The sequence below is a fragment of the Nyctereutes procyonoides genome, unplaced genomic scaffold, assembly GCF_905146905.1.
Source record: "Nyctereutes procyonoides isolate TBG_1078 unplaced genomic scaffold, NYPRO_anot_genome, whole genome shotgun sequence".
Classification (NCBI taxonomy): Eukaryota; Metazoa; Chordata; class Mammalia; order Carnivora; family Canidae; genus Nyctereutes; species Nyctereutes procyonoides.
Genome location: NW_026575044.1, coordinates 35,491,876 through 35,509,686, shown reverse-complemented (window position 1 = coordinate 35,509,686; position 17,811 = coordinate 35,491,876). Strand labels below are relative to the sequence as shown.

General features: G+C 35.0%; 1 protein-coding gene across 3 annotated transcripts in view; it reads right to left on the bottom strand.

Annotated features, from left to right (window-relative positions):
- SS18 (SS18 subunit of BAF chromatin remodeling complex) overlaps positions 1-17,811 on the bottom strand; it is an 80,928-nt gene that overhangs the window by 28,635 nt on the left and 34,482 nt on the right. For all 3 annotated transcript variants that reach the window (XM_055324202.1, XM_055324203.1, XM_055324205.1), the window contains exons 4-5: positions 15,227-15,380; positions 11,198-11,419 (exon numbers count right to left, since the gene is read on the bottom strand). In XM_055324202.1, coding sequence (XP_055180177.1) covers positions 11,198-11,419; positions 15,227-15,380 — 376 coding nt within the window. The remainder of the gene's footprint in view (positions 1-11,197; positions 11,420-15,226; positions 15,381-17,811) is intronic.

Genomic DNA, 17,811 nt, shown 5'->3' with positions numbered 1-17,811 from the left:
ATAAAGCTTTCAAAGGTTACTCTAGGACTTTTCTTTCAACAAGGATAAAAACTCTTAATAGTTGGGATAAGAGGGCTCAGTAGAGAATGGAAGGGAAGAGAACTTAATAACTCAATCCACTTAACACTACCAGACTCACTTTCACATTTATTTCACGTGAACCTCACTACCAGAAGGATCCTAATTTTCAAATTTGTAGCTAAGGAATGCGAAGATCAAGATAATCAACTGGGAACCAGACAAAACACAAGTTTGAAACTAGTTTAATTGAGGCTTTAAAGCCTGTGTAAGGGGTGCCTGAGTGGTTCAGAGTTATTAAGCTGGGTGATATCAGCTGTCTGGTATCAGCTTAGGCCTTGATCTCAGGGTTGGGAGATCAAGCTCCTGGTTGGACCAGTGCTGAGCATGGAGCCTACTTAAAATTCTCTCTCTCCCCTCTTGCCACCCCAACTCGTGCACACACATGTGCACTTGCACTCTCTCATTCTAAATAAATAAATAAAACCAGTTTGAGTTTATAATTTTTAAAATATATTTTCCATATAATAAAGTATTGAATACTATCGTGTAAATTTTAATAGGCAGAATGATTAGACATTCTTATAATTCATTTTTAGTAGATAAAGGTCGTGCCTTGATTCTCTTCTCCAACACTGATTAAAGTTCTCTTGTCTTACAGAAGGTTAACTATAAAACTAATGCATATAATATGCATTGGAACCAAAATTTAAAGTAAAAGAGGAAGAAAGCAAAAACATAATAGCTGGGGAAAATCCAAAAGGATACAATAACAGAAAAATTCTAAGCTTTGCCCTAAAGAAGGAAAGTAATTCTAGCTTAAGCCCTAGATAGAAAAGACCATGCCTCTTGTGCTTTATCTTTTGGGACTGTCAGCAGTTTCAATCCCAAAGAGCTCAATTACTACCCTTCTTTTATACTCTGTCACTTCCCTCCTCTGAGGATCTTCAACATCATTCAGGATCAAGCCTAAAACCATAGAGAATGGAGAAGGACAGCATTACTAACACATGATGTTTTTCATCTTTTTCCTTGAAGCTTTACCCATTTAAAAAAAATTAAGACTTCAACTCTGATTGTTTAAGAATAATATTATTTTCTTTACAACAATGAAATATGCTACACTGGCAAATATCTATTATCCCTTGAGACAGTAATGGAAATGAAAGCTGAATCTCAAAAGGTTACCCCAAAATAAGTTCTAAAAATCTGTACTACAGAGGAAGATTACAAAATGAGTCTATTATAACCATTTTCTGCAAATGAGATAATACATTACTGTATGGCTTAAAAGTTATTCATCATCTTTTACATAAATCATTTTGATGCTAAGATACACTACAAAGTGTGGTATTACATAAAGATCCTAATGTCTTAAAAAAAAAGATCCTAATGTCTTAATTGTCTACAATATGTTTTATAAAAGTTTATATGTTTACATGTTTTTAAGAAGACATATAAAGTTTATATGTTTTTAAGAAGACATATAACAAATGTTCATCACAACATTATTTCCTTCCATTTTGTTTTATACCTAACAGATATTCTATGGAAACAATGTCCTATATTTTAAACTATGTGAAATATTCCCAAATCACCATGTTTTATATTATTGTAATTCTTTGCTCCAGTGAGATGGTTAATACTTCGTTGTATCTTAAGTTACTGGTCAAAAAATATCTTGAGACACAACTAAAAAGAGAACATTAAGTTTTAATTAATCAGTGAAAAATTAAGGATTACATATTTTTTAAAAAATTCTGTACACATACATACACACATATATAATCACATCCTCAAACACAAACCAATACACTAAAGCTCTAAAAATCATATCACTAATCTATGAGCTTTTTAAAGAGATTTATTTATTTATTCATGAGAGAGAGAGAGAGAGAGAGAGAGGCAGAGACACAGGCAGAGGAAGAAGCAGACTCCCTGCAGGGAACCGGATGTGGGACTTGATCCAGATTCCAGAATCATGCCTGAGCCGAAGGCAGACGCTCAACCCCTGAGCCACCCAGGTGTCCCTGAATTATTTTAAATAAAGGTTAAAAATGACAGCTAACAGTTAATGAGAACTTAGTAAAGACCAAATACTAAGCTAAGAGCTTTCTATTATTTATTCTCCCAAATCCTATGAAACAGGTAATGCTATCATCAACTTTACAGGTAAGAAAATTTAAGGTTTATATGCATTAAGAATCTTACCTAGTGTTGCACACTTAGTAAATGATGACAACTTTACAACCATGCTCTTAACCAGTATGTGTATCTCTTCTCTGAAGTTAAATCATACTTCTCCCATGTAATATCTCCCAGGATAACAGTTCTATGTAACATTACCTACAATATACTATAAGTAATATATATGTGTGTGTATATATATGTGTATATATACACACACCACATATATACATATATACATACACTATACACATACGCACACTATATATACACATATATACACACTATAATAGTGATAATAATGGTGTTATATGAATAATATAATATGTACTAATATAATACACTATAAAAATTCTAAAATGCAAGAAAAATTTCTTCACCCCACCTATATCTATAAGAATTAGACTGTGAAACTGCCTAAGTAATACTCTCCAAGCCTAATTTCCAATTCATATTTCACTATTTATTACTCATTTTATTTACTACTGTTCCTTAACCTTTTAATCTCAAACTACACCATTTTTGGCTCTTATTTGAAGGTATTACTAATAGTTTATTTGCAAGAAAAACAATTCCTCTATTCTAGCAAACTCAATTTGCTAACTTACCATTATCTATTAAATAGCCTTTTAAAATGAATAGGACTTTTTATAACCTAAAATGTACATCTGTTCTCATCAAGAGTTTTCAATAGTTCATAATAAGGCATTTAGATACAATATCAGGGATAAAAGAACAGCCAAGTAACTAAGAAAATCCCAGAAACCTAGTAAAGTCACTGTAACCAATGCAAACTTAGCTGAGTTTCCTAGCAGCCAATGAAAAAAACAGAAGCATGATAGATTCCAGCTACTAAAAAGGACAGTTCATCTAGAAATACAAACTTTTAGATACATTTTCAAGAAAATATTAAAAAGTATTAAAACATACAAGTACCAATAATTTTTGTTGTTTGTTTAGTAACACAAACCATTCTTATATGTATATGTAGTTCCTTATATTAACCGTTTCTTAAAGCTGTGATTTTCAACCTTGGGTGATTCTGTCGCCCAGAAGACATTTCAGCAAATCTGGAGACATTTTTGGCGGTCACAATTGATATGAGTGGTGGTGATACTGCCACCTAGTGGGTACTGGACAGATATACTGCCAAACATCTCCAAACGCACAGGGCAGGCCCTCACAACAAATTATGCAGCTCAAAATGTCAAGTGTTGAGTCAAGAAATCCTGGATCCTCAAGAGCGTAATTTTAAATCACAAGCATCTCTACAAACTAGTCTAGGAATTATATTATGAATTTAACTTTCTGGTGATTGAAAACTAGAAAAGGGATGTATTATTGCTTAATAAAACCAAAAAACAAAAGACTGGGTAATTTCTTAGTTATACCTCTTACATAGTTTAAACTATACTATATTAGAAAATTAATTCATAATAAAGACATTGCTAAATATCTATCATAGTCAACTGAAAGAACTCCAAAAGCCTCAGTAGAAAGCTATGGAGATGGGCTGCATTAGAACATTACGTTCGTGTCAGTAAGCAGGAAAGCTGAAAACTTACAAACCATCTGGCAATGAAGAGATTATCATGCCCAGCATTATTGAGAGAAAGGATTGTAAATAAGCACGACTTAGCATATTTGTTAAAATTTAATTTCTAAAATTACTCCTAGAAATTCTGGTTTAGCCGGTATAGGATGGGGCACACAAATCTTTTTTTTTTTTTTTAATTTTTATTTATTTATGATAGTGACACAGAGAGAGAGAGAGGCAGAGACACAGGCAGAGGGAGAAGCAGGCTCCATGCACCGGAAGCCCGACGTGGGATTCGATCCCGGATCTCCAGGATCGTGCCCTGGGCCAAAGGCAGGCGCCACCCAGGGATCCCCACACACAAATCTTTTTTAACAATTTCCTCAGATGACTCTGATCCACATAGTCTCAGGACCACACAATGAAATAGAGATCTAAGAGAAAGAATAACCAATCATCCACTTTTATAAAAGAAGCCAGACTGTGGTTCATATAAAATGTTTAAATTGGAATAGGACTGCATCCCATAAAGATGTTAGCTATAAAATGAATCCTAAGGGGTTTGTGTTATAAATATATCAAAATTCATCAAATGATACATTTAAGACCTACACATGTCATTGTATGTAAATGTTACCTAAAGAAAAAAATGTTTTAAAAAATAAAAATTTTAAATGTTAAGCCTTAACGATACGCAGACTAAAGAGTTTATGGTTTGAATATACTAGTATCTGCAAATTACTTTGAATGCATTCTAAAAAATATGATGCACTGATTAGTGCATTAACAGATTATAGATTACTAGATTAACAGACAGATAATAAACAAATTTAGTAAAATACTAACTGTAGAATGAAGGAGGCAACTATACAGGTACAATCCTTCAAGTTTCACGTATGTTTGAAAATTACATATTAAGTACTGGGGAAAAAATTAAAAATTAGAAGAATAGAAGAATATATATAGAACTAGAAGAATATATATAGAACTCTCAAAACCCAACAGTAAAAACCCAAACAATCCAACTAGAAAATGGGCAAAAGACATGAAAAGACATTTCACTGAAGAGGATATACACTCTAAAACACTCTAAACACTCTAAAACACTCTAAAACACTAAAACAAAGTAAATCTTTAAAAAAATCTTTAAAAAAAAAGAAAAAAGGAGGCATCAGGCTAGCTCAGTGGAGCATTCTACTCTTGATCTTGCTATCATGACTTTGAGTCCCACATCGGGTAGAGAGTTTACTTAAAAAACAAAACAAAATGAAAACAAAAAAAGGAAAACTTATCCAAATAAAAACACGAAACTGTACACAATTGTTCATAGCACTTTTACTTAAAAAGGCCAAAAACTGGAAACTAAAATGTCCCCCAATTGGTGAATGGTTAAACAAACTATGGTATATCCTTGGAAGTCTAATTCTGCAATACAAAGGAACAACTGATACAAGCAACAACTTGAAACAAATATTAATTATGTGGAGTAAAACAAGTCAATCTCAAAAGGTCTCCTACTGTATAATTCTATTTATAACATTCTGAAAATGACAAAATTATAAAAACAAAGGAGTTAACAGTGGTTTTGAGGGATTACAGATGGCTGGGGGAAAGAGACACATAGCATCTCTCTGTATTACCTTTGTAACTTCCTGTAAACCTGTAATTATTTCAAAATAAAAAGGTTTTAAAAACGTATTGTGGGGAGCCTGGGTGGTTCAGTCAGTTAAGCATCCAACTCACAATTTTGGCTCAGGTCATGATTCCACGGTGGTGGAATCAAGTCCTGCATTCGGCTCCATGCCAAGCAGGAAGTCTACAGGAGAATTCTCCCTCTCTCTCTGTGCCCCTCCCCCTGCTTGTCTGTGCTCTCTCTTACACTCTCTTTCTCTGTCTCTCAAATAAATTAATCTTTCAAAATAAAGTATCTTAATGAAACTTAGTTTATAATCTACTGAAGAAACTCATCTGGATTTAGTTCTCTACACCCAAAACGTTTTTGGTAAAACTGATGATCATCTATTTTATCTGACAGTGACAGTTCTTTCTTCGGTTCATTCCTAGAATGACAGTTGATGGATGACAAAGCATAGAGAATACTAGTTTTCTAATTTGTTATGGCATGAGGAAATGTAGCTAATCAGTCAACAAACAGGATAGAGTAGTGAACAAGACACAGTTCCTGACTTCACAGAACTTAGAGTTTAGGGGAAAATAATTAAATGGATATTACAAATAATTATGTAATTACAAGTACTCAAACTTCTGCTACAAAGAGCCTAAGAACAGCCTACTTACTATACCTATGTGGACTGTAGCTTGTCTGTAGAGTAACTTAAAACTTGTAGAGTAAGACTATAGGTGATTTTTATTTTATGCTTTATTCTAAATTTTCCAGATATTTCATAATATGTTATTTTTATAATCTGAAAACTGTCATCATTGGGGAAAAAATTACAACCTTGAAAAACTCATTCAATGCAGCAATGATCAATTTATAAACAAAATATCTAATCCTAACTATAATGACTGTATATACCTAAAGCTGTAGCAGAAACCTGCAATATTAGCAATATTACATAGATTTGCCAATTTTACAGAGAGGAGTATATACACAATTCTCATTCAAATCGACTAGAAGTCAAACACATTTCAATGAAATAAAATATTTGAAATAATTTCATTTGTAAACTTTCTATGTTGTACTTGAAAGGAGAAAAATAGTATTATAATATTCTTCCATATTGAAGATTTACTGTATTTATTAAATTGGGGATTCCTATAGCTCCTGAACCCGAGTGAGGGCTTCTGGTCATGCCCAGAAGGACTCCATATTACAGTCTAAGATTAGTAATTTGGACAATCAATCAGATCTACACAGTGGAGCACCACTATAAACTCAGCATGGAGGCTCAGGGGAACACCCTTGGTTTGTTACACACTGGGACCAGGAGAGCATCCTGACTCCCATGGACAGAGAAACTCCACATATGGTGCCTCTTCTGTACTTTTCCCTATGCACTTTTCCCCTTGGCTAACATGAATCTCTATCCTTTCACCATAATAAATCATAACTGTGGGATCAACAATTTTCAGTGAGTTCTGTGAGCTATATTCAATGAATTACTGACCCTGAAGGTGCTTTTGGGAATCTCAGAACTTGCGATTGATGTCAGAAGTAAGGCCAGTCTTAGGAACCATTCCCCAAAACTCTGCAGTTGGCTAAATTCTTGGAGTTAGTAACTTTTCTATAGCTTGGCCAACTGTCATCTTCCTTTCTAAGTATGGATCAGCTTCCAGCATTTTATCCTTTGTACTTTCAGTGTTATGAAATGTCTCCAAAACTTTTAATATGAAGTATTTTGCTGGCTTTAGTTTTTCTCTGGGACTTTTTTTTTTTTTAAGATTTCATTTATTTATTCATAAGCGACACAGAGAGAGAGGCAGAGACACAGGCAGAGGGAGAAGCAGACTCCCTGCAGGAGCCTGATGTGGGACTCGATCCTAGGAATCCGGGATCACACCCTGAGCACAAGGCAGGTGGCAAACTGCTGAGCCACCCAGGCATCCCTCTCTGGGACATCTTTGTTCTTTTCATCACAACCTGTTTTCTCATGTTATGTCAGTGAGTTCACCTTCACTAAGTACCTGCAAGTACACATCTAGAGTCTCTCAAATGGCAGCAGTGTCAACATTCCCAGTCAGCAATTTCTTCTCTAACTCTATTTACAAAGGATTTGGATTTCATTTTTAGCAGTATTACTTCTCATTTCCCTGCTACACTTTTAACTTTTGTAAAATACCACATAGGTTGATAACTGGGAGCCAAGGAAGCAACACAATTACATACTCTGCTATATGCCCATAAAATGATAGATACAGTGACCAAATCACTGACAGCATCTAAAAGTAGCATGAGGGGGGATCCCTGGGTGGCTCAGCAGTTTAGCGCCTGCCTGTGGTTCAGGGCATGATCCTGGAGGGATCCAAACAGATCCAATTATTTAAGAAAATGGTCATTCACTTTGAACAAGTCTTAAATTTCAAAGTGATAATCCCTGAACTTTTATCTGAAAAGTAGTGAAAAGAACACAAGAAAGTTTAAGTTGGATGAACTATTTACAACATTTTGCCAACAGTATAAGAAACAATTCCTAAACCTTTCATGGAAGCAGTAGACTCTCTAAGAAAATATAGAGTAGATCCTCTAAGAGTACATAGAGAAAATGACCAACAGTTATTTATTTTATGTTAGAGAGGGGGTCAGGGGAGTGGGGGTAGAATCTCAAGCAGACTCCCTGCTGAGCAGAGAGCCTAAGAACAGAAAACTTTATTTATTTATTTTTAAATAAGTTTTTTTTTTTAATTTATTTATTCAGAGAGAGAGAGAGACTGAGAGGCAGAGACACAGGTAGAGGGAGAAGCGGGCTCCATGCATGGAGCCTGACGCGGGACTCGATCCTGGGTCTCCAGGATCAGACCTCGGGCTGCAGGCGGCGCTAAACCACTGCGCCACCGGGGGTGCCCAGAACAGAAAACTTTAAATGCAAAACATGTAGCTTATTTTTAAAGCTACCTAAGAAAACAATTTTTTTAAAGATTTACTTAAAAAATAATAAATAAATAAAATTAAAAAATAAAAATAAATAAAAATAAAAAATAAAAATTTATTTGAGAGAGCTAGAAAATGCACAAAAGAGAGAAAGGCAGAGAGAAACACAAGCGAACTCTGAGCTGAGTGCAGAGCCCAAGGGGGCAGTGGGGGGGGGCATGTGGAGGCGGCTCCTGGATCTCATGACCCTGAAATTGGACTGACAGTCCAAAACTGACAGTCAGATGCGTAAACAATCAACTGGGTCATCCAGCCCCCCCCAAAGAAAATGTTTTAAATGAAATGAATATTAAAACTTTAAATAAAACTCATATTCAAATTTTTTTTCATCCAACAGATAAAATATCTGTACAAGGAACTTCCAGGATTAAAAAAGTAAATATTGCTATAACCTCAAATATCTTTCTTTTGTGCAATTGTAATTTTTTAGTGTTCTTTGTATGTGAAATATCAAAATTTAACTGCAAAGTTATTTGTCCTGAAGAGATTTTTTAAATATTGAGAAGTTCCTCACCAATTTCCATCCTATTCTTTTCTGAAAAGTAACTTTTATTTCTTTATATCAGATCTCTACATAGAAAGTAAAGTATAGAGAAAAGGACTATTAAGAAATTCACAGATTGGGATGCCTGGGTGGCTCAGTGGTTGAGCATCTACCTTCGGCTCAGGGTGTGATCCCAGAGTCCAGGATCAAGTTCCACATCAGGTTCCTTGCAGGGAGCCTGTTTCTCCCTCTATGTCTCTGCCTCTCTCTCTGTGTCTCTCATGAATAAATAAATAAAATCTTAAAAAAAAAAATTCACAGATTACACAAAGCAAAAAGCACTGACTACTAGAGTAAAAAGAAAAACTGTACATTAATAACACAAATACAAAATATGACATTTTAAAAAAGAATAGTTGGTTCCTAAGTTTAGAACAAATAATTCTTATAAACACCTCAATTACTTTCTCCAAAAAGTTACTACTTTCTACATACATATTGCTGCATGCACTATTTTTTTGTTCTTCAGATCTTATAATGTCATATCAACCCATTCTACAGCAACATCCATTCTTGTGCAAACTCTACCCTTTTTTTAATTATAGTTTCTAAGCAGGGTGCCATCATTACTGTAGTTACTGTGAAATCTACCAATTTTCTTGCTCTCTCTCCTGTTAACCAAATTGTATGGAGAAACATTTGGACTCCCCTTTTGACCCGGCAATGAATGGATCTTGCTGTTATTTTGAACCTTTAATTGCCCTAATTTAAAAAAAAAAAGAAATTTCATCATGGGCACTAAACAAATTTGAGGAAAAAAAAATGGAGAAAGCGTCAGTTTTGTGAGGCTACCCTGACAACTTATTCTACTGTCTCTCTTTGTTTTCAGTGTATCTCATCAAAATTATAAAAATTCTGTATTACTCTTTAAATATTAAAATATATTATTTCACCATAAATAATTATCAACAGGTTAACCTTAACTTCCTTTATCTGGGTGTGCTTTGGTGATTTGTTTTTCAAAGTCAAAATCTAGAAAATTTTATTGCATTAACCTCACATTTTGTAACTGAAATAGCTGTAGGCTGGCAATACGCCAAATATTTTAAAGGGCAATTAATAGAACAGAGCGCCACTTACTGGTTTTTAGTTATTATCTACAAGAATACTTAAAAAAAGAAACATGATAATAATTTCATTCTCTGAGAATGGTAGTAAACTTTAATAGACTTATAATAGAAGAATACAGCAGCATTTCCACTGAACACTCTAATAAACAAATTATGTTAAAATTACTTCTTAATGCTAAAATACAACATCAGAAAACATTCATAAAAATTGAGGGAAATTCATATAAATATATCCTTAATAAGTAAAATAAACTACAGAATAAAGGTTTTTTACAGTGTTGTACTTGCAAAGATAAAATTATTTTCTAGCTCTAAACCAAATGCTTGTGGTTATTCATTTATTAGCTTGAAATAAAAATGTTTAAAATCAAAATCCAAAAATCTCAAATAAACCGTCCAAAAGATGTAAAGATAAAATAATCTTTAAAGGCTTAATTAGGCAAATTAACTTCTAAGTGTAAAAAAAATTATTTTAAACTAGTTTCAAACTCAATGTTCCTTTTTTATGGATATGGTTGCTACTTCAAACTGTATCTTCATGAATCAGCTACAAACTTGAAACAAAGGTTTTATTTTTAAAGGATAGCATTCTGTCAAGAATGACATAATGGGCTGGGCACCTGGGGGGCTCAGTTGGTTAAGTGTTTGCCTTTGGCTCAAGTCATGATCCCAGAGTTCTGGGATCACCCCAAGTCCAGCTCCCTACTGACTGGGGAGTTTGCTTGCCCCTCCCCCGCCCACAACCACATTCTCTCATATAAATAAATATTTTGAGACACCTGGGTGGCTCAGCGGTTGAGTGTCTGCCTTTGGCCCAGGGTTTGCTCCTGGAGTCCCGGGATCGAGTCCCACGTCGGACTCCCTGCATGGAGCCTGCTTCTCCCTCTGCCTATGTCTCCTGCCTTTCTCTCTCTCTCTCTCTGTGTCTCTCATGAATAAATGAATAAAATCTTTAAAAATAAATAAATAAAATGAATGACATCAGGGACACCTGGGTGGGTCAGTTGGTTAAGCATCTTACTTCAGCACTAGTCATGATCTCAGGGTCCTGGGATAAAGTCCCGCATTAAGCCCCAGTTGGAGCCCCATGCATGGGGCTCCCTGCTTAGCGGGGAGCCTGCTTGTCCCTCTGCCCCTTCTCCTGCTCATGTTCTCTCTCAAATAAATAAAATCTTTAATAATAATTTTTAAAAACCTTTAAAACAAAGAATGACATCAAGTTTGTTTACCTTGGTTTGGTTGCATGTTCATATTTGGTCTGGGGCCATAGCTTCCTATTGGTTGCCCTTGACTCATTGTCATCTGATTCTGTACTGGCATGCTCTGTGATGATGGCACAGAATGGTTGTAACCTCCCATGGATCCATGGCTACTTGAAGGCATGTTCATGGAACTGTTTGTCATATTCAGTTGACTGGGTCCAGGTCCCTGAATAGGCATATGGTTAGGCCCTTTGAAGAAAAGTGGTCAGAATCAAATAAGAAAGTTAAACAAATGGTCTATTAAAAACTTTAAAAAGCTTTTAATTTTTTTGCATACCATAATAATAATACCAAACAATAACTTGAGTATTTAATCAATAGCAAACAAAGTAAATGCTTTACATGAATGATAGCAAATATTGTGAGGTAGATGCTATTCCCATTTTACAGATTAAGAAACCGATGCTTTTAGAAGCCAGCAACATTCTAAAAGAGAAAAGCAATGATGAAAAAAACATATAAAATCTGGAGCAATTTAAAGTAGGTAGTATTAGCACATAAATGAATTAACAGATCAATGGACCCAGAGGAGAGTCTAAAAACACACCCAAATTTCTAATTTTGTAAAATATAATAGTGGTGAAATTAAACATCTGTAGGCAAAACAAAGACAATTCAATAGTGTGACCAGTAAGTAGTCATCTGGAAAATGGCCTACCACATTCCTTCTACCAATTGTTCCAGATGAATAAAAAAATTAAGGATTACGGGATCCCTGGGTGGCGCAGCGGTTTGGCGCCTGCCTTTGGCCCAGGGTGTGATCCCGGAGACCCGGGATCAAATCCCACGTCGGGCTCCCAGTGCATGGAGCCTGCTTCTCCCTCTGCCTATGTCTCTGCCTTTCTCTCTCTCTCTATCATAAATTAAAAAAAAAAAAAAAATTAAGCATTACAAAAGAAAAAAGAAAAAAAAAACCTTTACAAAAGATTTTAAAAAGGAGAACTTTCAAAATAATCTCGAAGCAAAAGGGTCTTCTATTATATGCCAGAAAACCCAGAGCCATAAAAGACTGATAAACTAAACTACATAAAAATAAAAAATTTCAATATGACCAAATCAGACCAAACTAAACAAAATAACAAAAAGAAAAACTGGGGAAAAATTATTAACAAGACCTATCACAGATAGAACTAATTGCTTAATGTATAAAGTAAGTAAAAGACCACCAGCAATAAAAGAAATGGCAAATGACACGAATAATCAGTTCACACAAAAACTACCAAAGGGACATAAACATGAGAGGACTGCTTGCTTCACTTACAATAAAAAGGCCAGTTAAAACTATGAGACTCTTTTCTCATCTTTCAGATTTCAAAGACCTGAAGTTTTGATCTACGACGAAAAGCAATTTCATACATTGTTGAGGTATATAAATATATAAATAAGGACTATTTTTAAGTAGAGCAATTTAGCCATAATAATACCATATTTTAAAAGGCATATACCTTTAACCCAGCCAACCGCAGTTCTATAAATATACAGGTCTTTGTGCACACATAGGCATAAATGCTAAACTGCATATGCATGTTTATTTACTCATTTACTTATTTACCTTTATTTTATAGGCATATTCACAGAAGCATAATTTTTAGTACCAGAAGACTGGAGATAATCTGTATTTCCTTCTAAGGGAACTGTTCAAATAAGTTAGGGGCATCAGCAAAAAAGAATGAATACAGCCAAAGGCACGAGGCAGCTCTTCATGTACTGAATGGTCTCCAAAATACATCTCTATATACTCATGGTCTCTAAGATATATCTTCAAGAGGGAAAAATTCTACATATAATACTACAAAATGTATGCTACCGATTGTTTTTTAAAAGAATAAGACAAAAGAAAAAGTGTTATGCATATGTTCTGGATACTGAGAATATATCTTGAAGGATAAACTAGACACCAACGACTCTCTGGAACAAAGTATTTGGAGGAGATGGCTTTGGTACCTTTTGACTTTGGTACCGAAGATTTTTTAGTACTATTTTTTAAATCAGCCAAATGTTTTTAAAAAAGAACCTGAAACTAAGGCCATTTGACCAAGATCAAGGAGCACAGAAGTAGCTCTACAACTTAGATTATAAAGTATTGAAAAACAAAACTAAAATAGGAAATTAAAAGCCTAGATACAAATTTGTGTTTATAAAAACACTGGCTAAGCTCTAATGAGGGGCTCATTAAATAAAGGAAACATAAGTAACTGGACTTCAATTTTTCCTACACCTAACTAGAATTCTTTATAAGAAAGTTGTTTTGGAAGCTCTATAGTATTCTAGACAATGTAGGTCATAACCAGTTGAAAATCTCTAGTTTATAAAGGATATAACTATTCCAGATGGCCTTATACAAAAACCCAAATGTCATGTTAACAATGATTACATTGCTGCTCAAGTGCTCCTTTGGCCTTAATCTTGAATGTTACATGGAGAACTTACGTTAAAATTCTAATTAACAGTACTACCATAAAAAAATAAAAAACACCTAACTTGCTAATGTGCATTAGCACCCTTCCAGTTCTAAAAACAAGAGGTCCTGATGAGGTAAATGTGAATTCAGCAAGAAGTGTCTTCCTGACTACAACCTAACAAGTAGTTACAACTTTATTCCTACTCCCACACAGGGTGCATGTTGTGGGGGCCACAGATTGTGGTAGGCCTCAGCAAGAAATAGAAGGCTGCCACCGAAACGGCACCACCCTCCTACATGATCAATCACACATCAATCTTCTATAAACCAGGCTACCTGGCTCCTTTTGCCCTGTGTTCTCCTTTACATCATTTACTGTACCCATTGTCCCCAGACACCAATGCTATCAACCAACACAATCAGCTATGACAAGAATATCCTAAGGATGCTAATTACTAATTTTAAAAATGAACTGCTTTATTTTAATTTACTTTCATAAAAAAATTATTTCATTATTGCTATTTGTATAATATTCTATTTTTGTTAATGAAAATAGCCTCTGTCTTTTTTTTTTTTTTTAAGATTTTTATTTATTTATTTATTCATTCGAGACACAGAGAGGGAGAGAGAGAGGCAGAGACACAGGCAGAGGGAGAAGCAGGCTCCATGCAGGAGCCCGATGTGGGACTCGATCCTGGGTCTCCAGGATCAGGCCCTGGGCTGAAGGCAGCAGTAAACCGCTGAGCCACCTGGGCTGCGCTAGCCTCTGTCTTTAGAAAATAAAACTATTCTCAAATTAAATGCAGAAAAACAACCAAAATTTATGGGTATGGGTTGTAGCTATCACAAAAAAAAAAAAAAAAAAAAAAAAGTTTAAAGATACTTTTCAGTTTAAAAATTCAAACCAGCAAAAAGTAACTAATTAAGCATTCATTTGCCCGGAAAATATTCTAGGTGGCTCCAAACTTAAAAGAGGATGAATAGTAAAGGGAATATCTCACTATATAAAACATCTGACATTTTTTTTCTTCTTTTAACTCTGCTTTAATGTCAACTTGCATATTTATAATATACTGTAAACATATGTATTCATAAAAATCTACTCTCAGCTTCAATAGTATCAATGAGGAAATACTAAACACACTGGCACTTACCAGATTTTCTTTCCTTTCCCCCTGTTTTTTCCAGCAATGTTGTTTCTGAGACCAGTAAATTTTTTAAATACAAAACCCAAGGAAATGTTATCATACCCCTATAATCTATAAAGAGATTTTAATTCTTAAGTCATGGCACAATGCCTTTTTTTCCAAAAAGCTTCTAAAGCCAGCTGTATTGCATAGTTTCAGACAGACTAAATTTAGCCAGTTCTGTTCATCAGAGGAATGCTGTGTGTCAGCTACATCAAAGCCCAAGGGCAGCCTGATAAACACTGAATACAGGTCACGTAGCTCTGTAGCTAACAAACTCTAAGAGAGCTTGTACTCGGGGGCATTCAAAGCAGTTTTGTCATCAACAATCTAGTATCCCTTGAGCCCCCATGTCGTTTCAGTTGCTAAGCAACTCCGGTGTTAATGTCTTAGAGGAGAAAAACTTACCAGGCATCTGGCCGTTCATCTGGTTCTGCATGTGTGGTGCAGGAGGACCCCCACCTACCATTCCATCTGAAGGCATGTTGTGAGAGCGTGGAGGTGGGGGAGGGCCGCTCTGATTCATCCCTCCAGGACCCATAGGCATATTCTGTGTGGGTGGCTGAAAGAAGACAGTTTAGTAAAACAAGAGAAACAGTTAGGCTAATATATTAAAGATGCATATAACAGTTGCCTGTATTATTAAACTGAATAGGAACAAAAATACAAAAGCATTTCAACTTATTCTAATGAATTTTAATCACGGACTAATTATTTACATCAAATTTAATACGCCCCCAAAACTTATCTTAGTATGAAGAAATCATCTGACAACCTCAGACCAAAAGACCACAACTAAAGTATATTTGATTTTACAAAATCTCAATAGTGAAAATAATTTTTTTAACATTTTATACAAAAATTCACATTTATTTATATATAACATGTCTATACACATATTTTAATGTGTCTATTGTTATTTAAATTATGTTTTAAAACTTAGGTCTCTTTTCATTATTTATATTTAAATATATTTATTATTAATGATGTATATTATATCTGAAAAGATGCAATAACAAAAAACCATAAAAGGATCAGAAGCTCCAAAATGTGATATACAATGTACTACTGTTCGAGAGGAAATAAAGCAATTTTGGCAAGGGAATGTTTTAAACCATGAAGACTCAGTTCAGTCCAACGTTTTTGTGCCGACGACTCCTATAGATGGGAAACATTACTGATGGCCTCCAAGGGTACAGAGACAGCTGCCTCAAAAGGATGCCTTTGGCAAATTTCCTAATGAAAGTGTGAAGAAAATCACTGACTAACCTTGAGAGTTCACAAAAGGGCGAAAGGAAAAACACAGATAGAAGGTGGTCTGCAACACCTGGCTCTTCTTAGGGATATTTTGGTGAAGAAAGCAAATGGTTAGTTCTTTCCAATCCTCATTTTTAAGCCTACAGGAGAAGGAGCTATATTCTTTACACATCTATTTCTGCCTTCTCTATTTCTCCTTATTCTAAAAACCTAACGTCCACTCTTATCATTTTAGTCATTATCTTCCTCCCACATTTTTACATGGCTAGTTACTTACCACTTCTGTACTATCAAGATTTTGTGAACACAGTCCTCTCTGGCACCCTTAACAGATAAACACTGTCTTATAGCCATCACATGCAAATATTCAAATCTCCAACCATTTAATAATCACTAACATTGATACAAATAACCTAACTACTCTAATAGTTCCCATTTAAAATTCATATTTTTGGGGCGCCTGGGTGGCTCAGCTGGTTAAGTGCCTGCCTTCAGCTCACATCATGATCCCGGGATCCTGGAATTGAGCCCCACATCAGGCTCCCTGCTCAGCAGAGAATCTGCTTCTCCCTCTGACCCTCCTCCTTCTTGTGCTCGCTCTTTCAAATAAATAAAATCTTTAAAATTAACCAATTAATTAATTAAAATTCACAGTCTTAGCACATCTGGGTGGCTCAGTCAGTTAAGTGGCTGCCTTCACCTCAGGTCTTAATCCCAAAGTCCTGAGATCAAGTACTGGATTAGGCTCTCGGCTCAGCAGTGAGTCTGTTTCTACCCCTCCCTTTGCCCCTCCTCCCACTCATGTTCACGAGCTTGTACCCTCTAATAATAAAATCTTAAAAATAAATAAATAAATAAATAAATAAATAAATAAATAAATAAATAAATAAAATTCATGGTCCTGGTTTCTTCACTATTAAACTCAGAAAATAATTGTTCTTTATTAGATACTTCAATTCTCATTTTATTTTTTTAAGATCTTATTTATTTATTTGAGAGAACAAGAGCACAAGCAGGGGCAGCTGCAGAGGGAGAGGGAGAAGCAGGCTCCTGACCAAGCAGAGCCCGATATGGGACTCAATCTCAGGACCCTGAGACCATGACCTGAGCCAAAGGCAAGACACCTAACCAACTGAACACTCAGGCACACCTTCAATTATCATTTTAAATTCTTCACCCACTTTGGATTCTTTAAACACTTAATGACTTCCTTCAGTTTTGTTTTTTCTTTAAATTGCCAAATATCAACTCAGTGTCACGTATCTTACTTGGAAATGATCTTTTACTATGCTAGAAACATAGCTGACTTTGACCCTCTCGTTTGAAAATAAAAATCCCTCTTTTTATATTCTTGTCCAAATTTTCTGCTGAAAATTTACGTTCTCGCTGTCAAAAGATACCAGTTTTTTCATTTTCTTGTGATGCATTTAATGAACATCAGTATTCATGGCTCCCATCATGAGAGTAGCTTGTATCAAACTAATCTTCCTGCTAATAAAAGTAATAAAATCTAGACAATGTAAAAACTGTTTGAAGACACTGAAGAGCAATATACAGAGAGAAACAAGGAAAGGCTACAACTCTTGAAAGAAGGGAAGCACAGAAGATCAGCTCCATAAGCACCTTTGCTTTTTCCTTGACTTTGTTGTGTAACAGGAAAATAAGAGTCCAAGCAGAGGTGGCAGCCCAAATGGATTAAGAAGAAGAGTTCTGGGCTATCAGAAAGCTAAAAACTA